The sequence below is a fragment of the Sphaerodactylus townsendi genome, linkage group LG01, assembly GCF_021028975.2.
Source record: "Sphaerodactylus townsendi isolate TG3544 linkage group LG01, MPM_Stown_v2.3, whole genome shotgun sequence".
NCBI lineage: Eukaryota > Metazoa > Chordata > Lepidosauria > Squamata > Sphaerodactylidae > Sphaerodactylus > Sphaerodactylus townsendi.
This window is the reverse complement of record NC_059425.1, coordinates 175898956-175923176: the sequence shown is the minus strand read 5'-3', so window position 1 is coordinate 175923176 and position 24221 is coordinate 175898956. Positions and strand designations below refer to the sequence as shown.

The window sequence follows — 24221 nt, the reverse complement described above, 5'->3', positions numbered from 1 at the left end:
GAAGCTTATGTGTATGACACAAAGCCGTGAATATCAAGAGAAATCTGTATGAGTACATTATAAACGTATCAATGCTTGTATGTGAGCTACCATAGTTATATCTTGAATTACAAAGTATCTCTTGTATATAACCACCAGAATGTCCTTGTTTTTCTGTTACTAGCCAAATTCATTGCATGACAGGCTGTTGTCGGTTTTCTGGGCTGTGTGGCCATGGTTTGGTAGTTTTTGCTCCAGTGTTTCACTCGCATCTGTGGCTGGTATGTTCTCTCAGTGGCACAATATGGAGTTATTGTGTGGTGAGGTATCTACTTGTGAGCCAGCGTGGTGACCCAGCATGGTGTAGTGGTTGAGAACAGTAGTGGTTAAGAGCAGGTGCTGGAGAACCGGGTTTGTTTCCCCGCTCTGCTACTTGAGCTCTGGAGGCTTATCTGGCGAACCAGATTAGCTTGTGCATTCCAACACATGCCAGCTGGGTGACCTTGGACTAGTCACAGCTCTCTCAGCCCCACTCACCTCACAGAGTGTTTGTTGTGGGGGAATAGGGAAAGGAGATTGTAAGCCCCTTTGAGTCTCCTTACATGAGAGAAAGGGGGGAATATAAATCCAAACTCAGGGCCAGGCCCATCACCACCGCCGCCGCTGGGGCTCGGGGCTGTGCAGGCAGACCGGGGCCTGCCGCCACTTCTGGGGCATGGCTGGGTGGCTGGGCCGGCGTCCACCGGTGCACCGTCAAGTCCGGGGAGCTACCTCTGGGCTCCCCCAGACACCCACACTCCCGCACGAATGGGGAGCTGCAGCCCGGCCTGAGCCGGGTGCCACTTTTTTCTCCCCTCCCCTCAGGGGAGGGGGATTCCACATGCTCCCCAGGAAGGAGTGGCCACGCCGGGAGCCACACCACAAGCAGGAAAGAGCCATTTGTGGCTCGCGAGCCACAGGTTGCCCACCTGTGTGGTAGTTAGTGAGGGAAAATTTATATTAAAATAAGAACATAAGAACATAAGAACATAAAATGAAGGGCATTTCGTTATAATACCCATAAACATTCTGTGGGGGAGTTGATTCCTATTATGTTCCCTAGCTTATGTGACTGTATTCCCTTTTTAGCAAGCAGAGAGCAACACCATCGCCCTTGTACCCCTCTGCAACCTTTCTCTACAATTTGTAATGACGTGACCACATACTGTTGACTATTTTCTCATACCAGTATGCTTCTGTACGTTGCCCATGCTATCTCTCATTTAGCACAAAGCATTGCAGCTTCTTCGGTCTGACTTGCAGGCTTCTAGTATTTGCATATAAACATCTGTTTTTGTTGCGCTCTCCGCAAATCCTTTGTGTGCCAGTTTTCTTCTGTGATGCTTTGGTCTGCTGCCAATTTTACTGACAAGTTCTAGCCTGTCCTATTTAGATTGGTGGGGGTGGGAAGTGCTGTCAAGTTGCAGCTGGTTTATGGTGAGCAACCCCATGGGGTTTTCAAGGCAAAAGATGAATGAGGTGGATTTGCATTGCCTCCCTCTGCGTAACAGCCGTGGTCTTCCTTGGTGGGCTCCCAACCAGGGCTAACTTTGTTTAGCTTCTGAGACCTGGTGAGATCAGGCTTGCTTGGGGTGTCCAGGTCAGGGTTCCATTTAGATTACTTGGGATATAAACTCTATTCTTCTGGATAGGTGAGCCATCCTAGACCAGCTCCTTAAATCCAAATGGCTTTTCTTCAGGAGTTAGTTTCAAAGCTTCTGTTTAACCTTATTAGATTCTAGCAGTTTGGTTCCATTTTATTCATTCATTTCATTCATTTGACCTTTATTGGCATAAGAGAGATTATCACAAAATATATGCATGTGAAGTCATTTGAAATCTCTAAAACTTAAATATTTCAAATATTTTCCAAATACTTGGCCACTGCCAAAGTAATTAGCGAGCTACTATCACTTAACAAAAAACGAGTAGCCTGAAAACTAGAGTGGGTGATCTTTGAGTTCAGCAGAGGATGAATCAGAGACACACGCAGATTGCTATGAAGATGGCGCTCCAAAAGGACATGGGTTATGGTGTCTGGTAATCCGTACCCACGTCGACATAGTCTTTGTTGTTTGGGAATTCGAAGGTATCTCCCAGAGGTGACGGCTGATGGAAAGCTGTTGAATCGTGCTAGCATGAATGCTCGGCATTGTTTAGTGGATGACAAAGATGTTAGGTATTTAGCTTTGGATCTGTAAATTATTGTGCTAAAGTATAGACCCACAACTCCCTTACCCCACCCCAGGGTAAATAATCATCCATGTGACATAAGTTTTTTAGAAATGTGAAGCTTCTTATTCAATTATGAAATCATTATAAAATGCCCTTTTTCTTCTTCTGTGGAAATGAGAAAGCTGTTGCATCTCCTGGAATCTCTGGGCTAACCAGACTCCACTTCTTCTGCTCTTGGGTTCCTTCAATCTCTGGATAATTTATTTACTTATTTCAGTTTGTATCCTGCCTTCCCACCACAAAGTGGGGCACAGAACAGCTAACAACAATTAAGAAGAGATGAAGAGTTTGGCTTTATAATCTGCCTCTCTCACCTGTAAAGTGACTCAAGGTGGCTTACAAACTCCTTTCCCTTCCTCTCCCCACAACAGATACCTTGTGAGGTAGGTGGGGCTGAGAGAGTTCTAAACTAGCTGTGACTAGCCCAAGGTCTCCCAGCAGGAATGTAGGAGTGGGGAAGGGGGAATCTGGTTCACCAGGTAAGAGTCTGCCACTCATGTTGAGGAGTGAGGAATGAAACCTGGTTCCCCAGATGAGAGTCCACTTGCTCTTAGCCGCTACACCACGCCAGGTCTCAGTAAAATAAAATACCTATCAGTTTACAATAAACACACACACACACACAAACACACACACACACACACACACACACACACACACACACACACACACACACACACATAAACATTCTGTGTTTATGAACAATTCAAAAACACTGTAAATAAATACAATAAAATCCCATTTAAAACTCAGTAAACCCAGGAACCTTACAGTTTGGTAGTCTCCAATCATCTTTGAGAGAAAAATGGGGAGGAAGGCAAAAGAGGCAGTATCTGAGGTGAAAGCACTGGTAGCCATCCAGTCCCAGTTTAAACAGAGATGGAACATAACCATTGCTGCCATCAGCTGTAAGCCTGGAAAAGCAACTCCACCTTACAGCCCCATGGAAGCGCGAGAGACTTCACTACTACCAGGGACTGAGTTCAGGGAAGTTCCCAACTGTGTGGTCTGTCTTCAGTGTTCCCTCTGCCATTGCCATTAGAAGCTTTGTCTCCTGCCTTCCTTGTCTTAGCTGCTGTGGAGATTAGGTGCTCTCACTTGCAAATAGGAATAAGGATCCCTCTGCCCTTCCCCCTTCTCTCTTCTGCTAAATGTGATCGATCAGGGCTTTATCGTCCACAGACACCGATCAGAGCACATTCAAAACAAAAAGAAGTTCAGTAAGAGAATGAAAGCCACACAGATCTTTTGCAAGAGCCACAAATGGAGCAACAGTAAAAGAAATTGGGAACAAAACACAATTCTTCTTCCATTTAGTACCCTAGATGATAATAAACTAGGGCCCTTTGTGCACTCACCTCCTGCAGTGCGGCTGTGTGCCTCGTGTTGGAGTTTTCCTGCAGCTTCCTTTGTGCAAAGGGAAGTCACAGCAGAAAAGTTCCCCCTGTCACGCAGATCCGACCCACCATTTTGGTTGCCCACCTTCTCCAGTCCCCTTTCTGGGCTGCCACCTGTTTTTGGGGGGAATGTCATCCGCCACATTCCACCGCATTTTTGTGAAAAAAATATGACTTCGGGTGCTAAAATAAGTGCACAATGAAAAACAAAACCCGATCACAGGTATGCAAATGGCCTAGGATAGGCTTGCTAGATTGAAGTCTAATAGCACTTTAGAGACCTGCAAGATTTTCAGAGCATGTGCTTTGAAGAGTCAACGCTCCTTTTGTCAGACACCTTCCCTTTGTCAGTGACCTTTGACTGTTAAATGTTTACACCCTGAAAATCTTGTTCTTCTTTAAGGCGCTACTGGACACGAATCTAGCTCTTCTACTGCAGACCAATAGAGCTGCCTTCTGAAATTAGGATAGGCTACTGATTCTTAGGCCCTTTCCACACGGGCCATAAACAGCTCCCTGGAGACGGCAAAAACGCCGTCCCCAGGGAGCTGTTCGCATAGGGGGCGCAGCTGCTGCGCAGCCACGCCACCCTCGCGCCTCCCCAGCGGCGCAAAGCCGCTGTTTCCCGACCTCGCTTCCCCAGCGAGGTTTTTGGGAAACAGTGGCTTCCAGCCGCTGGAAGGCGCCATTCCCCCTCCCCTTTCCCAAACGCCGTACCGTGTCCTCCGGCCTCTGGCGCGTCGCACAGGCCAGGGGACACGCCCCCCCCCGCCCTGCAACTTCCGGGGTGTCGCGCAGGCCAGGGGAGCGTGTCCTTTGGCCTGTGCGACGCGCCGGAGGCAGGAGGACACGGTATGGCGTTTGGGGAACTGCGCATCCTGTGTGGATGCTGCGCCGTCCTCCCCGTCGCAACCAGGACCGTTCGTACGAACGGTCCCGGGGGGGTTGGGTCGGCGTTATGTATGCCGACCCGACCCCCATCGCGGCCGTGCAGAAACGGCCTTAGAGTTGTAACCATTCTTAATTCATCCAGTATTTGGGTTTCCTCTGTTTGGGATTCCCCCTTGTTGCTTTAGTACCTGATCATCATGACTGGTGTCCTGTGCCAAGAGCCACAACAGAGACCTCATCAAAAGTAGACATTGCTTCCTTGTGTAACCTGTGGCCCTGTATCTTACCATAGCAGACACTTTGTCTCCCCTTGTTTTCAAGGAAGCTACTCTGACCTCTCATGCTGTGAAACCTAGGTATGTTGTTGTCCTCATGCCATCGTCATTTGCATTTCCATGACAGTGAAGTAATCGGTACTTGAGAAGTGACTCATCTCCCTGTGTCTTTCCTTTGCCAGCTGGCAAGGAGTCCTTTGGAGCCTCTGAGCCTGTATTGAGCACAATCCTGATAATAGTACACTTTGGTTGTAATGTGTGGGGCATGAGACACAATGTGCACTGACCTGGATAACCCTGATCTCATCAGGTCTTAGAAGCTAAGCAGGCTAGTATTTGTATGGTGGAACTCCAAGGAATACCAGGGTTGTGATACGGAGGCACGAAGTGGCAAACCATCTCTGAATGTCTCTTGTCTTGAAAACACTACAGGGTTACTATAGGTCAGCTGTGACTTGACGGCAAAACAATATATGGCACAGCGCACAATCTCATATTGAGGGGAAGTGATCCAGCACCCTTGCTTTCTCTTCCCACAGCTGAAATTCAAATTAGTGAGTTCTGCTCACCTTTCCCCTCACCTTATTCAGGTACCTTTTCTTCTGGGGTTCTCATGGAGCTGGACACTCCCACAATCTATGTTTAAATATGTAGCTATAGCCAGTTAGACTAATGGGTCTTAGCTGCTCCAATTTACAGAAGAGGATGTGACTCAGCTTCCGAGTCTGACCGAACAGAGGCTAAGGATTTAAATGGGAGTTAAGGGCTGAGTCTGTCTAAAGCTATTATGCATTTATTCAGGTTAACCTTCTTAACCTACTGGACACTAAATATTGAGTATAAAAAAGGAATGATTCAGGGCATATTGGAGAATCCTCCTACTTGGTTGCCAGATGGGTTAAAGATACTCCAAAGTAGAGAAGTGAAGACCCTGAATGTTTTCCCAGGATTTTTTTCAGTTTTTCCAATGGAAAAATGGGAACATTTGGGGGAACACTGGAAAAAAATTATTGAGATCCTCCCATTCCCCCCCCCCCAAAAAAAAACACTGAAAAGAAGGACAGGGCTTTCTCAAAATGAGTAGTATGACATTTTTAATGGTAGACTATCTATATACAACATTTTAAAGATTTTTTTTCTTTAAATGTAAAATTTTGGCAGCAATTAATATGTTGTTATGGGTTTAATGATAACATGTTATTAAAGAAGTCAAGTTCCAGTGTTATAAGGTTTTGTGTAATATTCAGGGTGTAATATTCAGTCATACCTATTGTGATTGTATGAGTGTTTCTGTTCAAATGATACATTTTGGTACACTGCAGAATTTGTTTTATGCCTTCAATCTTTGGTGTGGGTTTTCTGGGCTGTGTGGCTGTAGTCTGGTAGATCTTGTTCCTAACGTTTCGCCTTCATCTGTGGCTGGCATCTTCAGAGGTGTATCACAGAGAGAAATGTGTTACTGTGTCCAGTAAGAAGGGAATGTTTTAATGGGGTATATATTGTCCATGTCCCAGGGTGGGGAACCAATCCAACAAAACTTCCACCCAAACACTTACTGATTGGTTCCCCATCCTGGGACATGGACAATATATACCCCATTAAAAACATTCCCTTCTTACTGGACACAGTATGTAACACATTTCTCTCTGTGATACACCTTTGAAGATGCCAGCCACAGATGCAGGCAAAACATTAGGAACAAGATCTACCAGACCATGGCCGCACAGCCCGGAAAACCCACCACAACCAGTTGAATCCGGCCGTGAAAGCCTTCGACAATACCTTCAATCTTTGTTTATTTGCTTACCTCTGTGATAGAAAAAAAATTATGATAAGTGAGCTGTGGTGGCATAAGATGGGGCAGTTTGCAGTCTGAAATGGTGAGGGCCCATGGCTCAGTGATAGAGCATCTCCTGCCATCCCCAGTTAAGGATCACATAGGAGGTGATGTGAAAGACCCCTGCCCAAGACCCTGGAGAGCCTTAGTAAAGACTGACCTTAATCAGCCAACTTAAGTATAAGGCAGTTTCGTCTGTGTATGTTTGTACCCGTGCATGTGCAGGCAAATCTCCACCCTTTCCTAGCTCATGAAGCTTAAAGACCTGTCATTTGGGTTGCTGGAAGGTGAACGCCATCTTAGGAGTGGCCAGCTTTGGTGAGGTCACAGTTTGGCAATATTCCATACCAAAAAGGGTGTCATCGCTTCTGGGGGTTGCTACTTGCCATCCAGAGCTCCTATGGCACAGTGAAATTATCCCCTGCATTGGTGCTGATTATGGTCATGGGAGGAACCGGATGCCCCATTTTTGGGTTCATACTGAGCCAGATCTCGCTTCAAATCCATAAGTTGGTGACACCTGATTTAGAGAACTTTAACAGACTAGTCACTTCTTGGTCAGTCTTTCTAGCCCGCTTGATTGTCCTACTTGCCACCTCCAGGTCTGACTTTAAGGAAGTTTTCTTTATGTGAAGAATTAAGTAAAAGAACCAGAGGTATATGCTCACTGTTGAAATGATTGTCAACTTCAAATGTGTGGGGTTCCAAGACAGGACAGAAACTTGGTCTTTAACTTCTTTTGTTTTCTCCCAGGCCTTGCTGAAAATGGACTGCCAGGGCTTGGTGGTCCGATTAATTCAGGATTTTGTTCTTCTAACTACGGCTGTAGAAGTGGCCCAACGCTGGAGAGAGCTTGCTGAGAAATTGGCCAAGGTTTCCAAGCAACAGATGGATGCTTACGAAGCCCCCCATCGAGACAAGAATGGTGCTGTGGATAATGAGGTATGGGAGGGGTAATGAGGTGTGTTCTAGGCTTGCTGGGTGACTGACTCTGCACAATAAGCTGGAAAAACCATTCGCTATTGTATTCAGTTGCTGTTTGGATTGCAAATCATAGCAAAGTTTACACTTTTTATTATGTGGATTCTGTGCCCAGAAACTCAGCCAAATAGAAATCCATCCAGCCTTAATAGGCCTCTTCTTCCATGGTTTTGGACAGTGATGGCGAACCTTTTCGAGACTGAGTGCCCAAATTGCAACCCAAAACCCACTTATTTATCGCAAAGTGCCAATACGACAATTTAACCTGAATACTGAGGTTTTAGTTTAGAAAAAACGGTTGGCTCCGAGGCGCGCATTACTCACGAGTAAGCTTGGTGGTAGTCGGTGGCTTTGCTTTGAAGCAACCGTGCAACTCTTCCAATGGGTGAATCACGACCCTAGGAGGGTTTACTCAGAAGCAAGCCCCATTACCAGCAACCGAGCTTATTCCCAGGTAAAGGATCGCGCTTTAGTTCTTCACATGAAAGTCAGTGGGGTTTAACAGCGCTTAACAGGGTTACCTACACTGCTTCCCCAAAACTAGGTCTTAGGTTTAATGTTAATAATCAAGCCCAGTGGCCCAGGCCAGCCTAGATATGTGTGTGTGTGTGGGGGGGGCTATTTCCTCCCCACATGATTAACTCTGTGCGTGCCCACAGAGAGGGCTCTGAGTGCCACCTCTGGCACCCTTGCCATAGGTTCGCCACCACTGGTTTTGGAGATACTTCATGTAAAAGTAGGCAAACAAAAGAGTGGAGCAGGTTACTAAAATCATGTAGACAACTATATCAGGAGCAGGAAACTGGCCAGGGAGGCTACTCAGCTGTTCAAAGAAAAGGAATTAAATTATTGTTTAAGGAAGACAGGGAGATGGCAGGCAAATTGAATGAATTCCTTTCATCGGTTTTCATTGTGAAAAATGTAGGGCATATGGTTTCTACAGTTTGAGGGGATCTGACCTCACTTTCCCCAGGATAGCGGGCATCCTAGCTGGGAATGTGGCAGGCTGGACACCAGGGACACTGGGGCATTGTGGCTTCACCCTGGAGTAAGGATGTAGTGGCAAAAGTAGGCCCTGAAATGGCCTTCAGCAGGGTCCACTGGGAGCTGATCTGGGACCTTGACTGAGGCAAGTGTATGTGGTGGTTGGCAGGTAAGCCACCTGGCCAACTTCTGACTGTTAAGCTTAGAGTTTTTCTGTGAAAACTGTATACCCAAACCACACGATGACACATAAAAACTGTATATGTAAACCACATAGTTTATGATGACAATGGAATGTGGAATACTCTGTGGTGAGGAACTGGCTGGGGGGGGCTCAACAGTCCCACAAGGGTGCAAAACATTTCCCCAAACCATCATGGAGTTGTGAAACACAGTCACTGTTACCACAAAACTTTGTCCTAAAAAAGGTGTATATATGAACTACTATCAAGTCTCAGCTAACTTGTAAGGCAAGTGATTTAAGCAGAGTTGGTTTGCCATTGCCTTCCTCTGCAGTCTTCCTTAGAGTGACCCTGCTTAGTGATCTGTAGAACGCAATGTGGTACAGCCCAATCTCCTCAGCTCAAAACAATGGCCACATTTAATCTGTTTAGGAACAATTATGTTTGGATAGAATTGTGCTTGAAATTGCACATGCCTGTTATAACTGAGGAACAGAGCTTTCTAGGCTCCCTTCCTTCTTTTAGCTGCCTCCCTCCCCCCAGTTTCTGTTCCTGGAGGTTGGTGTCCATTCATACAATGGAATGGGTTTTTGGGATCCAAACAATTACTGTTTTGTGCTTTTTTAAAAAAATTAAGGTGAACGAAACTTATTTTTGTTTTGAGACTTGTTTCAGAACATTGTGATACTCCTTTCTGTAATTGGTGATCCTCAGGAGTACTTTCAGAACTAGGAAAGCGTTGGGGAAGAGGCCCCTTTCCTTATCTGCCAATGACCTAATTTGGGTGCTTTTGTGATCAGTAGGGTGCTGCTGGGCACCAATTTTTCTGTTCATGAGATTTTTATTTATAAATATTTATACCCAATCTCATACCAACATCTCTAGGTGGCTTACACGTTAAAAACAATAAAACTACAATAAAATATAATAAATAGAATTTAATAATTAAAACAACAATAAAAATACCATTAAAATAACCCCAACTCCTATCCTCCAGACCAGCAGCTATAGAGACGGTTTCTAGGGAGGCTAGCCAAATGCCTGGGTGAAGAAGACAGACTTTACCATGCACCTAGACCCATAAAGGGTAGGTGCATGGCAAATCTCCAAGGGGAGGCTATTCCTAAACCTGGGGGCAATCACAGAGAAAGCCCTTCCATGTGCTCCCACCCACTGCACCATGGCAGGAGGAGGTACCACGGGATTGCCTCCCCTGAGACCTCAGTGCCCGGACAAGTACATAAGGGCACAGGCTCTCCTTCAGGTAGACGGGGCTCAAGCCGTCTAGGGCTTTGTACATCAATGTCAACACCTCCAATTGGACCTGGGAGTGGATTGGGACCCAGGGCATATGGTGATGGTGTCATGCTGAAGTAACTGAGTGGCCTTTGTTGAAAGATCCTCAGCACTTCAATACCCATGCAGCAGCCAAATGTTTTAGAATTAATGCTGAATCTATCTGGGCAGTACTAATGGTGCGAACATTATGAAGTGTATCGTGTTTGGTACCTTTTTCTTATTTGCTTGGTGTTCTGCAGTAGAGATTTTCTGGCAAATTACAGTAAAAATCATAGGTAGCTGAGCCTGTTGTGGTATTCCTTATAAGTTCAGTATGTTCTGCTTCTTTTGTACAACCAAACAAAAATAAAAGTTTCTTCCTGTAGATAAGCATAATAATGAAGCAAAACTACCCGGTACACCTGGCTGCTTTTCAACTGGCGTTTTGTCCTTCAAATAATTGCATTGAAGGTTCAAGGGCTCACATGCGTCCATGTGCTAGGACGAGGCAAACTGGAGCGGAGAAATCACTCACACGAGGTTTTTGCCCCTGTCATCGTGTGTACTGTCATCCCATAGGAAAAGAGATGATACCTTGTTTTACATTCATATTGAATCACTGAGAATTGGTTTGCTGCTGGTTCCTGCCCAATGAAATTGTGTGTTTTTGTGTAGAGTGGCATCGAGGCACAGCTGACTTATGGTGACTCCAGCAAGGGGAATTCATGCAAACCGAGAAGCAAAGGTGGTTTGTCATTGCTTTCTTCTGGAGAGTTTTCCTTGGTGATTTCCCTTCCAAGTAATGACCCTACTTAGCTTCTGAGATCTGATGAGATTGGGCTATACCAGGGGTCTGCAACCTGCGGCTCTCCAGATGTTCATGGACTACAATTGGCCGTGCTCGCAGGGGCTGATGGGAATTGTAGTCCATGAACATCTGGAGAGCCGCAGGTTGCAGGCCCCTGGGCTGTACGATGCTGCCTTCCCTCCCAGTCAAATTGTATACCAGGAAGTATCAAGCAGGATGTCAGAATCTACACAGGCAATTGTTGGCTGACTTGCAAGGAGTAAACACAGGGATCAACAGTTCTAATGGCAAACTGCTCTTGTTTGTTGTAACATGAGTGTTTTGTCTCTGGCAGGCAATGTGGAAACCAGCCTATGACTTCATGCTAACGTGGAGCAATCAGATGGGAGACAGCTACCGTGACGTTACTCAAGAGCTTCACACGGGTCTGGATAAAATGAAGAATCCAATCACCAAGCGCTGGAAGCATCTCACAGGGACCCTAATCTTGGTCAATACCTTGGATATACTACGGGCAGCCGCCTTTAGTCGTCAAGAAAACGAGGACTGTGCTATCTGATGGGTGGCTTGAGATATCATCCCGACCGGATGCTGTTTAACTCACAGTGTGCAAGATCCTGAAACAGTTCCACAAAAGCCAAAGTTTGGGAGCAGTGGTTTTCAGGGCTTGGAGTGCAAACGTCTACGTTTTATCTCCCCTTGGCACAAAGACACCCAAGATAACATTGTTTTTTATGCTCTGTGGCTGAAAACCCCCTATTAATTTGTCAACTTTTAAAAAATGGAACTTTAAAAAAAATATTTGCAAATCTCCAACTTCTTAAGAGCAGCGGAAAGTTGCTTTAGGGAGGAGTTCGCATTCTTACGTGACATGAAGAGTGCTTTCATCCCCTTTTAAAATTATCACTTTGAAGATGGTGAATCATATCGATCCAAAGCACACAGCCAGAGGCCTCTGCAAACATTTGAAATTCTAAGGTGTGGCTCTGACAGTTGTTTATAAAATCCATGTGCTTAATCCTACCAGTTCCTGTCAACTTACAAGCATTGTAGCAATTTCCTAAAATTTGCTTTTATTAATATCTTTTTTTGTAAAGCATAAAATGCACAGTTTTTTCCGGTTAACTGATGTTTGTAGCAAGTTAGCACTGCATCTTAATGTCCCAGCGCAAGGTGCGTCCCACTTCTCTCTGCTTCAGATCATGATAAAGAAGCAGAAATTACTTCAGGTTATGGGACTTGCCCTGTCTCCCTTCCCTTTTAACAGAAATGAACTTGAATGGATATCACTGAAAGTTCAGAACCAACATTTTCACTTCACTTTGTTTTAAAACTGGAGTATCTTAGCTAGCCGTCGCTCAAAATGTCCTTCTTCAGAAATTTACATTTTCTGGATATCTTTTGTTTTTAGAAATCGGGCAAATGGATGTTCCATGGTTTATTCTGAATTGTGCAAAGGCAAGGGTTTAGGCTTAGTTGTCGCTAAGATTCTAAACCTTTGTCTGAGTCATAGTACGTTAGACTTCTGATAAGATATTACTTCACAGAATATAACACTCTCTCATTTTCTGTGTGTGTGGAACTGTCAGGGAGAATACGACTAGAACCCCACTCACCCTCTTACAGTGTTCTGCATGGAGGGAAGGGGTTTTTTTTCTGAGGGGAAACTTTCCATCCGGTGAACACTCCCCTGCAGTCTGAAATTGTGTAGCCTGGACATCTGATGAGGAGCCCATTTGATCAGTAAAAACGCTTGCTTCGCGAGCAGTCTGTGATCATGCTCTGAGGACACCTCCCTCGTGCTTAAGTAGTTCTACATCTTGGACAGTTGCTGTGTTCAGTGTGATGCATAATGCAGTCCTGGGCTAGCCTGGAATTAATATAGCGCCACCCTTCTGCCTTCATGCACTGTTTAAAGTAGACACTAGTCCTGCATCCAACCTTCCATGTCAAAAGTCTCCAGACTAAGGCACATTTATTAAATCTCCTGAACCATGAGGGTGCTATTAGAATACTGTGTGTGAAAAGTTTTCTATTTCAGTCAAGGCTCATGGGAAGGTGTATAAGACTTGCTTCTGTGGCCACAGTTACTTGACTTCACCAAGTATCTCTTTGGTGTAATGTGATCAGCGGGGCTTGCCAGCTAACTTGTGCCCAGTTGTATTTTGAGTCGGTGACTGAGTTGTTCTGTTTGCACCTGCATTTCAGTTGACTATTCAAGCATGCAAGCATTCAGAAGTACAGTGAAAGTGTCCTGGGATGAAATAAGCTATCCTGGCTGGCGGCATACTTCCTGGATCCTGAGATTGCTTACTGAATGATTCATAACAATATCAGCAAATATTTAACATCCTTCTAAAATCATATTGGTTAAGGGCAATTTGACCTCCTTTCTCAGTCATAGCAATGGCTGCACATGGAATTTAGATTTGACTTTTGGACAAGGCTGACCTTTCAAAGCAGTTTTCTTGATGCAGTGTGACTGGCTGTCTGCAGTTCCAGAATTTTATGAAATCAGAATATGGCTTGTTAGAAAGGCACTATAGTTGTTTCCACATCTTTCAATTGCTGAGGAGTGCCCAGAATCCTTGCCTTTATTAGCTAGCTGTTTTCCCCAAAAAAAGACTTTTCAGCTCTCAAGCTGGGCACTGTCTGATAAAAAACATCTTAAGGTTTTGAATTTTGCAGAAGAGATTGAGTGAATTCCTTGCATAATTTTTTCTTTATTCAGTCAGCTGTATTTGTATCACATACCATTGGAACAACATTTCTGAATCCTTTGTTTTCCTCCTTCCAAGCCAAATCTGAATCTACACATCCCATACGATAAGAAATCGGGAGAGAAGAAATTGTGTGCATTCTGAAACTATATAATGTTGGCTAAAGAGCCAGGACTGTTACAGCAGCTTTGCATTTTTTTAAAAAATTTACATTTTGGCTTTCGGTGTTTCTCTTTCATTACAATATTTTGCAGAACTGAACATGATCCATGAGTGGGCAGTCCACATTGGCAGGCAGGCCACAACCTGAGATGATCTCTTACATATAGCTCATGTGCAGATCCATGAATTGACCAGAGAGTTCAGAGCATGTTTGCGGGTGAACATCCTTGCAGGCTATTTGTGTGTGGGCCATCCCATTATACCAAGCCAGCCTCATTCTGCTCATGGATCTGTAATGGCAGGACTTCCTCCTATTAGTTTCTGCTGGAGAGGTTGACACAAGTAACTAGGCCTGGTCTGGATTCAATCACCTCATCAAAATATTGATGAGTGGAAGAGCTGGATCACTCAATTAGAAATGCAGTTTAACCTTTTGGAGGTTCCAGGTCCTGGCTGAAAATTATGGAGGGGATGGATTAGCTAGCCTTGTTTCTGCCATTTTTTTCCTAACTACCTCAAGGGTTGCACACCTATTCCTGCTTTGGCCAAGCCTAGAGGCTCCCTTAGATGATTTCTTCCCTTCTGTGACCAGTTGAATCACATAAGCAGCTTTTCCTAGATTAGCTGGTGCAATTGCTGCGTGATCTGTTTCGTTTGAACTCAAAAGCCGGCTCCTAGGACACAGTTGGAGCCGTGTGGATCTCCTGCCAAATGCCTTTGACTCAAAGTATGCCTTTACAAGCCTGCTTTGAATTTTACATGAATACACTGTACAGTAGTTGGTTTATTGTGCAATTTTTAAAAAATGTTGTCGGACAATACAATTAAAGCAGATGTTTGAATATCCCTTGTCAGTATGATCTGTTTTATGAGGCTGATTATGTTGGTATTTGGAGCAAAGGATCACTTGCCTGTGGCTACTGAATTTCCCCTTCAGGTTCACATTGAGTCATATCTTCAGAGGAATTGAAAGGATCCTAGTGATGTGTGAAGATCTTTTATCACGGTTCAATTTTTGTTCAGCAACAACCCTGAAAAAATAATATAATGGCATGTGTTGCATTTCATAGTTGAATTCAGATAGCTTTGGTTTTGGAAAGACATCTGTTTTCACCTGGACAAAAAAAAGAAGAGAAAGTCATGTTGGTCCATTGCAAAATCAAAAACCATGCAGTAACTTCGGTTAGGACCAGCCAAAACAGTAAAACACCTTGTGCAAGATTTCAAGTTCTCCAAATCAGGCTGAATGCTAAAAAAAACAGAGGTTAAGAGAAAAAAAGCCTTTAAGGTCTTTTTGACTGCACCCTGTATATAATATCACATTGGATATTTCCTCTTGTATTTTTTATTCCAAACTAGGAAACATTTTTTGTCCCTACAGCTTTCTGAAGTTAAAATAATTGGAACAGCAGGTACAAGAAAACATTCAGTTTACTTCAGATGATCAGCTCGAAAAGTATTAATAAAAACTGCCATGTATAAATACCAAGCCCAATAACAAGACTTATATGTGCCATTAAAATCCAACATTTCAGAATTCCTGTGCACAGTTCATAACAGATGAGGCTAAATTTATTTAAAGATTAAACCATCGGATTTTTATCACACCTTATTTAAAATCTTGTTACATCTTGAGTGATTTCTTTAGAGGAGGAAGGGAAGAGTAGATTTGCTCTGATCTTCCTGGGGAATTTATTAACATTGGTGTGATATATTGGGAACATATGTAATAGTATGTGATCAACTGTCTCAACCTTGCCCGTTTGACAAGGATTGAGAGCCAGCGTGGTGCAGTAGTTAAGAGCAGGTGGACTCCAATCTGGAGGACCTGGTTTTATTCCCCACTCCTCCAATGAGCAGCGCCCAGATATGTTTCCCAACTCCACATGAAACTGGGTGGGTGGCCTTGGTCTCGTCACAGTTCATTGGAACTTTCTCAGCCCAGCTAATGCACAAGGTGTCTGTTGTGGGGAGAGGAAGGGAAGGAGTTTGTAAGTCCCTTTGAATCTCCTTACAGGAGGGAAGGGGGAGGGAGTATAAATCCAAACTTTTCTTCTTTGTGAGGCATGAAGCATCATCCTGCTGGTATGCAAGGACAGCTCCACTCAAGCTAATGACCAAGTAAGGGTTCCCTGCGTTTCCGCACAGTCCGGTACCGTACAACCCTGCGATGTGTACATGGAATATAATGGCTCTGACACACCAGCAAGCCTATCGGCCTCTGAAACAGTCACCTTTTCCATTGGCCACTCTCCACTGCTCAAGACATGGCAATTTAATGGACAATGAAAAAAGAGTGTCATTTCAGGTGCTGAGGCTTCCAGAAAGATTCCCCCAGCTAGCATAGTCAACTCACATCTGAAACGGGGAATAGTTTCATTTGGATTTGTTACCCTTCTGAGGTGAACAGATGAGATATCTGTTCCAAATGCATCTCCTTGGTTTTGGTTTTCAACTATTGATGTGGAACCATATCCTTCCTAGGGGGACATCAAGACTGAATGTGACCAGATTGCCTTGGTCAAAGTACCCCAGGGTGTTTCAGCTCCCATCAAGAATTTCCTTCCAAGGTTTCTTGTGGCAGATGAGGTAAATCAACTGAACAACCTTCTTTTATTAAATCTCTGATACTCTAATGTTGTCACTGTTTATACCCAAACTTTTATCAAATGGTCTTCCTGGTAATATTCTATAGATCAGTGGTTGTCAACCTGGGGGTGGGTCGAACGACCCTTTCACAGGGGTCGCCTAAGACTCTCTGCATCAGTGTTCTCCATCTGTAAAATAGATAAATGTTAGGGTTGGGGGTCACCACAACATGAGGATCTGTATTAAAGGGTCGCGGCACTAGGAAGGTTGAGAACCACTGCTATAGATGATAAACTCAGTACTTCAAAGTATGTCAGCCATAGCTGATAATTTTTTAAAAGTTAAAATTCTGCAGGCTTTGTTTCATTTTTGACTGCCTGTTTTAGTAGAATTTTTCCACATCTCTAATCATCCTATGGCAGTGGTGGCGAACCTTTGGCACTCCAGATGTTATGGACTACAATTCCCATCAGTGACAGGGGCTGATGGGAATTGTAGTCCATAACATCTGGAGTGCCAAAGGTTCGCCACCATGGTCCTATGGTATTCTTGAGTCTAAGAGACTATGTCCAGTATTTAGGTAAGGCACCGGATTCAAATTCCAGTACAGCTGCCAGGATCACTTTGTGGCCAGTAACAATCTTCAACTTAAACAAGATGGACTGGGGTAACTCATGTGCCAGTCGGAACTCTGTCATGAGAGGACGTGGTTAAAAAAATCCATCATTAAAAGCAGCTGTGGCCGTGGCACACCCAGGGACCTTCTCATAGTAGCAACTTACCTACTGCTTACACTGTTGAGGAAAACTGCTGCTTCCTGTGGTCTTCAATGCTGGTGGCTCCTTCCAACCCACTCAACTCTAGGTGTGGAATGCATCTTTAACTGGTTCACAAAGTCATACAGTTCCTGAAAACTGCACCTCATACAAGGGATCCTCCCTGCCATTTTTCTTTTTTAATTAACTTCCTAATACATAATAATCTATATATATAAAAATCTATCAGTGCGTTTTTCTGCTGACAGGTAATCTCCCAAACTACTGGACCAATTGCTTTGAAATTTTCACACAACGTCGCATTTGCGTGCGGCCAGGTTTCCATACTGTTTCCACACCTCCTGTTGTGTACATGTCACAACTGTCCCCGTTATTGTGTACATGTCACACCTGTGACAGTTGGAACCACAGTTCTCTTCTGCAACAGCGCCATCTGCTGGCCGTCAAAGCAACACCCTCTGATACAAGGGAAACAACCATGCCTTCCTTGAAAACCGCTGCCATCTGGAGTGAAACAGATGGGGCCTGCCATCTGGACATGGCCCACCCACCCTAGCGGAGGAAGGGGAAGGTGAGGGAGGGTCCGGGGGTTTGCTGGACCAAACGCTCTGAAATTTGAACACAACGTAGCTCATGCCTCCCAGCGTGTTTTCAGCTACGTAATTCACCTGCAAGGGAGTGAAAGGGACAGGCTCAGCCACCTGGACATGGCCCACCCACCCTAGCAGAGGAAGGGGAATGTGAACCGTTCGCTTCCCCTTTTCTTTCTTTTCCACTTCACCAGATTGAACCACAGCAACGCGTGGCCGAGCCCGCTAGTAATTATTATTATTTATTGTATTTAGTAGACCGCCCTATCCCTGAAGGGCTCAGGGCGGTGTACAGGATAACCAATAACAAACAATTACATAGTGTGCAAAGACAAAAGTGCATTAAAATCCATTAAAACAGTAGCAACATCATACTTAATTAACCCATATTTAAAAGAGGCGTCCAAATCACAAACATCCTACTCCATACTCCCCCTTGGGAGGGGACCGGCAGAATGCACAAATAACACAAATATATCAACTTCATACATTCATGGTAATTCGCAAATATATCCACAGATAGATCTCATAACAATAAAAAGAAAGAAAAAAGACAAGTTAAACATAAATTATTATAGTATCTATGTTTTACCATACAATTTATCCAATTATCTCTACTAATTTAATAAGTTAAACTAATGTTATATCATAAATTTTACCCATATAATTAGACCATATATCATAAATTCTACCCATATAATTAGACCAACGTTTCCATCTTTGTATAAATTCTTCATCCATTTTATATTCCAACAAATCAGAAATTTTGGCTGAAGACATTAACTCCATGGCTTATATTTTGCCAATCCTGAACAAATGGGGTACAACTTATTTTCCTTTTTTTTTTTTGCCCATACCAGTTTTGCAACAGTTGCTAAATACTGAAATAATATATTTTGTGACTCATTTAAAGCTTTATTTCTCATGCCTAACAAGTGGAATTCTGGTTTAAATATTGTTTGAACTTTTGTTCTTGTAGAAAACACACTCCTCATTTATCACAAAATCAACAAGCTTTCCCTCTCCAGGGGTCGTCAAACTATGGCCCTCCAGATGTTCATGGACTACAATTCCCATCAGCCCCTGCCAGCATGGCCAAGTGGTAGGGCTCATGGGAATTGTAGTCTATGAACATCTGGAGGGCCATAGTTTGAAGACCCCGCCTCATTTCTACGGAATAGCTCTGCCTCACATAATTTCTTCAAAACTAAGAGTTCAGGGAGATTGATCCAAGGGACTGATTCTGTTGTAGTAAAAGTTCATGAGTGCCCAGAAACAAATCTAACAAGAGAGAACACCAAGGCATAACTGCTGTGGATACTGGAGTAACCACACGGCTTCATAGAAAGATAATACTGCTTGATGTGTGCGAGTTCCAAGTCATGAAGTTGCATCCACCACATTTTTGTGGGAAAGGGTTGTTCTGATGATGGTGGTGTTGTTGCTGATGTGTGGGTTGTTGGTTCTGATTTGTTAGCAGAAAGACCGGTAGTGTAGGGTAGAGGCATGATAATATTCTATCCAGTGGTGGGATCCAAAAATTTTAGTAAAAGGTTCCCACGGTGGTAGGATTCAAACTGTGGTGTAGCGCCAATGGGGCTGGGCGGGGCACGACGGGGGTGTGGTCGGGCATTCCGGGGGTGGGGCATTCCTGGGCGAGGCTGTGGCAAGGACGCAGCCACTGCGCCGGTCCTTGGGTGGGAAAGGAATGCATGCAGGCGCAGGCTGCCACGCATGCCTGTGCACCTCCTGCTAGACTGCTTCAAGTTCTGCGCACTACTGCTGAGAGGAGGGGCGTAACTAAGGCAAAAATCACGTGGCAAAATCACCAATTAGTAACTCCCTCTCGGCACACACAAATAATTAGTAACCTACTCTTGGGAACCTGTGAGAACCTGCTGGATCCCACCTCTGATTCTATGTCCAATCCTACTATGGTCTTTGGAGAATCTTACTTCCTCTTCATGGTCCTCTGCTGACTTATGAAAGTCAAGAGTTGCATGTTGGGTCATAGAAAGGACTCATTAACTTCCTTTTGTGCTGTGCTGCAGTGCAGGCCATTAATCCATAACTTAAAATTAACAACTGAATAAACTGAACATAAACTGGATAGAAAAATGAAACTGTGTCAAGCCCGTTGCTCTCTAAAGACTTGTGCTTAAGACTCTTCAGAAACAAAACAAATAATTAACTTTGCCAAAGGTAAGGAAGGCATTTTTTCCTGTCACAGTTTCCTCAAGGGGTCTGGAGCTGCCTTGAGTATTTGAGGTTTTCATAACTCCTAGACAAGGCCAGTGAGATGCTACTCGTGAGTTGTGAGCCTCTTTCAGGCACCACAACTCTGAGACAGGAAGGGAAAGTGAGTCTCAAAACAGTACAGATTAAAATGTCATCTTGCTCTAGTAAACTCTCTGGTCTCAGTTTCCCAACATTTTATTTATTATGGTTTTAAAACAGTAGAGTGGTTCAAAATAGAACAGATGTGGTTACCCAATACCAGATTAACAACAGTAATTACTAACAATATTGTGTTGTCGTCGTCGTTCCTGAGTCATAATTTACCAAAAAAGATGGGTTCATAGCAATCGTAAAATGTTTATGCACAGGGAAATGAAGTCGTAACCATTCTGGTAACAATTTTATAGTTACACTATCATTGATAAATAAGCGCCAAATGACAACACCAGGTAGTGTTCCAGTGTGTGACTCTGGATGCATGAACCTCTTTTATACCATTGGTCCCTCAAGGTCAATATTGGCCTGTCAGGCTGTTTCATGTTCTGTTGGGACCCAAATTGTAACATTATTATAGAATTCTCCTTGGAGTAGTAATGTGGTCTTGCAATTTTATGTAGTGGGTTGAATGGAAAATGTTCTCCACTGATCCCTATTTTCTTGAGGAAGTGCTGATGTTTAAATCCTTGCTAGATTTCACCATTATGCCTCTGGGGGACATTTTGAGTGTGCCAAAATCAACGGCTGCATTCAAAATAGCTATTTAGGGAAGGGAATTTTAGCCCTCCTCCTCACCTCCAGGAGCTACATTTCCGACTAAGAAGCAGTTATACTTTTGACTTCAGGTGCATGAAAATTTGTGTGTAAAACATTTGGTGGTGGAAATACACACACATAGAGACACACAACTGGAGGCCTGCAACAAAATCCTGTAGACTCTAGTGTGGTTTGTTTTCATTTGAACTGTAATTCTTGGGGGAGGGGATGTTCCTCTTTTTGAGTTGTTTTTGTGATTGTTCTGTTTCACAGTCCGCTTCATTTTTGACAGGACTGTATACAGGTTTTATAAAGGGTAATAATGACTGATGGTCCCAGCAGGGGAGGATGGGAAACACAGAGTATCTCTTCAAACTTTTCCCAACCACAGTGGCTGAAGGAAGGAGGCATCCCTGCGAGGGCCCTTATGAGTCAAGGCCCAGGGAAAGGGAGGCAGAAATGGCAAGGACGCTTGACTCCTTTAGCATTTCTCCCCCCTGCTTGTTTTCTGTGGCTTGCTTGCTTCCTGTTGGGCGCAGTCAGGGTGGGATCACAGTCGCTTTGTTTATGTGATGGGAGGAGTCCCTGTTTTGAAATGTGCCCAGAAGGGATGGAACCAGAGGATTTGGAGTGAGTATGTGAGTACTTCCCCCAGCACAGTTATTTTGCTGATTACTCTTGAGTAGCCCCAACTGATGTGCTCTCCTACCACTGCCATAGGTTCCCTGGCAGGTTTGGTGTCAGGGGCTCAGTGTCAGGTATGCTTTGAGCCATTTGCTGTGTTTGTTTTCCCTCTGCTGCTGTGCCGCTGTGCCGCTGTACTCATCTTACTCCTCACAATGACTGTAATGGAAAGTTAGACTGAAAACTTGTGACTGACCCAAAGCCATCCTGTGAGTTTGCACAGCAGAGTGGGGGGTTTGGACCTGTTTCTCCCAGATTGTAGTCTAAAACTCTAACCACTACACTGGCTTTCATGGGATAATGACTATTGAACAGAAGCAAGAGCAGCTGGGCTGTGGTTTAGCATGCAAGTAATGTAAACAATACACTGGCTGCTGATAGTTCTGTGTAGAATATGCCCATCCTCAAATGCCAAAACAGCCCCAGAAATGCCCCTTTCCATTCTTCTGCCTTTTTCTGACAGAAACCAAGGTTTGAATGCTGTTGTGGTGGGCTACCAGAGGGCATCTGTTTCTTAAAGCTACAGGGAATCCTTTTATTCATTTGGAGCATTAGCGCCCCCCCCCCCCATTTTAAAAATTATTATTTTATGAAATCACAGCTGTCAGATCTTTAGCTGGTGTTGGTCTTCCCAAAAACCCAGGAAATTGTCATGGAACAGCATAGCATATGTGCAGATCCAAGCAGTGTGGCCTTTTGTTATTGAGAGATAGGGATTTTATCAGTACGTAGATCACAGGTGTCAAACTCGCGGCCCTCCAGATGTTATGGACTACAGTTCCCATCAGCCCCTGCCAGCATCGTGCTGGGAGGGGATGATGGGAACTGTAGTCCATAACATATGGAGGGCCGCGAGTTTGACACCTATGACGTAGATGATTTAAGTGCCATCCAAGATATTTTGGTATGGCACCCAGTGTGCCCATAATCACTGGGACCACATCTGCTCGTTTGTGTAAATTAAATAAATAAATGTTATTATTATTATTTAGATTTTTCTCCAGACCTGGAGCTTTTTCAGGGTTATAGAAAGGGTTTTTATTTTATTTTATTTTGTCTGTCCATGGCCCCAGTCCCCAGATTTAAGTATTTACAGATGAGGCTGCATTGAGAATGAAGTATATTGATGAAGATACTGCCACCATCTAGTGACTAAAAGTGGCACTGCAAGCAAAGTAAAAAACTGTGACTTCAGGCAGTTACCTGATTTTGCATAATTCATTGGACTTGTCATTCACTCTATTAAGATGCCTGTGTAACTGGTAGAGCTAAAATGATAGTATTTGTGGCTGTTACTCATCTTACTTTATTGTTGGCACATGCTAGCTTCGTCCTCCCTGAACTAAGTCCTTGGTTTAACTAGGGTGCAGGGTCTGTTTCAGAAAAGAGGGGGAAAGACAGTCACAAATTATACCCCCCTTCAAATTAAGGATCGCAAACTCTTTTTGCAAGCTGAGTGGAGGGGAGTATTCCCTCGACCTACACAGGTTTTTTTAAATTTTGTATTAAAAGAACCTGCTGGGGAGGGGGTGATTGGCAAGGACGCACGGCAAATGCCTCAGACCCAGAGGTGGGATCCAGCAGGTTCTCACAGGTTCCCGAGAGTAGGTTACTAATTATTTGTATTATTGCGGGGTTACTAGTGGTGATTTTGCCACATGATTTTGCCTTTGTTCGCCCCTCCTCTCCATGATGGCAGAACTTGAAGCAGTCTAGCAGGAGGTGCACCCGGCGTCGTGGCAGCCCTAAGCCTGTGTGCATTACGTTTCCATGGGACGGTACTAGCGACTGTGTCCTGCCACAGCCCTGCCCAGAGTCGCCCTGCGGAATGCCCGGCCCACACCCCTGTCATGCCGCCCAGCCCATTGGCTCACAGCTACAGATTGAATCCGCCACCATGGGAACTGTTACTAAAATTGCTGGATCCCACCACTGCTCAGACCCCCATCATACACAAGCAAGAAAAAGTAAAAGGAGGAGAAATGAATAATGTTTATCATGGAGGACTAAAGTCCTGGCTGTGGCTGGCACCAAGAGTAGGGTGGAGAGCTGCATAGGGAGGTTGGACTGATTATTCTTCGGCTGCTGTGGAAAGAGAGTGCAAAAGAACCAAAATATTTGAAAATAAGTTGTTTGCTGGCTGCTGCAGGCTTCTCCGGGGGGTGCCGCCAGCCAGCCAGCCAGCTGCGCTAACAAAGGCAAGGAAAGCAGAAAGTCACTAGCTTTCCCAAACCATTTCCAACCCGCTCGCCCCTTCGCTCCCACAAGGGAAATCTGTGTGTGTGTGTAACCTCAGCTTGTGGGTTCTGTGGGGCAGTACTTGGAAGGAGTTGCAAAGAACCAAATTTAAACAAAACAGTTTACTTCTCTTTACAAATAACATTAAACATCAACATTTAACATTACAATTCAAGGTCCTGTTCAGGTTGCATTTCAAGTCCTTCTAGTTACAGATACTGCCAAGTCCAATTTTTCTTTGCAAGTGGGTTGGCTCCTGAAGACTCCAAGGGCTTGATGAACAGGATGCAACATGATGAAGGTTTCCAGGAGAACTCTCACCCATTACAACCACAAAAGAAGCCTGAAATTAATAGCTCCAACACATTTACAACATAGCAAAAGTAAACTACGTTGCCAGAAGAGCCCAACAATATTGCAGTTTACCTTAACAAGGTGTCAAGGGCTTATACAACCAAGGTCCGAGTCTGGTAGCCTTGTCTTCTCCAAAGAGCTCTGCAGCCTTTCTGCTGCTCTGAGTCTCCACCCCCTTATTGGTTCAACCCATTCTGGGCATGGGGGTTACATGTGCACAGAAGCAAGCTA

The 24221-nt window shown here is 44.3% G+C and overlaps 1 protein-coding gene across 1 annotated transcript in view; it reads left to right on the top strand.

Moving 5' to 3' along the window:
- Nucleotides 1-14610, top strand: part of SH3BP4 (SH3 domain binding protein 4) — a 59513-nt gene extending 44903 nt beyond the window's left edge. The window contains exons 4-5 of the mRNA XM_048500414.1: nucleotides 7407-7595; nucleotides 11221-14610. Of these exons, the coding sequence (XP_048356371.1) occupies nucleotides 7407-7595; nucleotides 11221-11445 (414 nt within the window). The 3' untranslated portion in view covers nucleotides 11446-14610. The remainder of the gene's footprint in view (nucleotides 1-7406; nucleotides 7596-11220) is intronic.
- Nucleotides 14611-24221: the final 9611 nt, after the last annotated feature.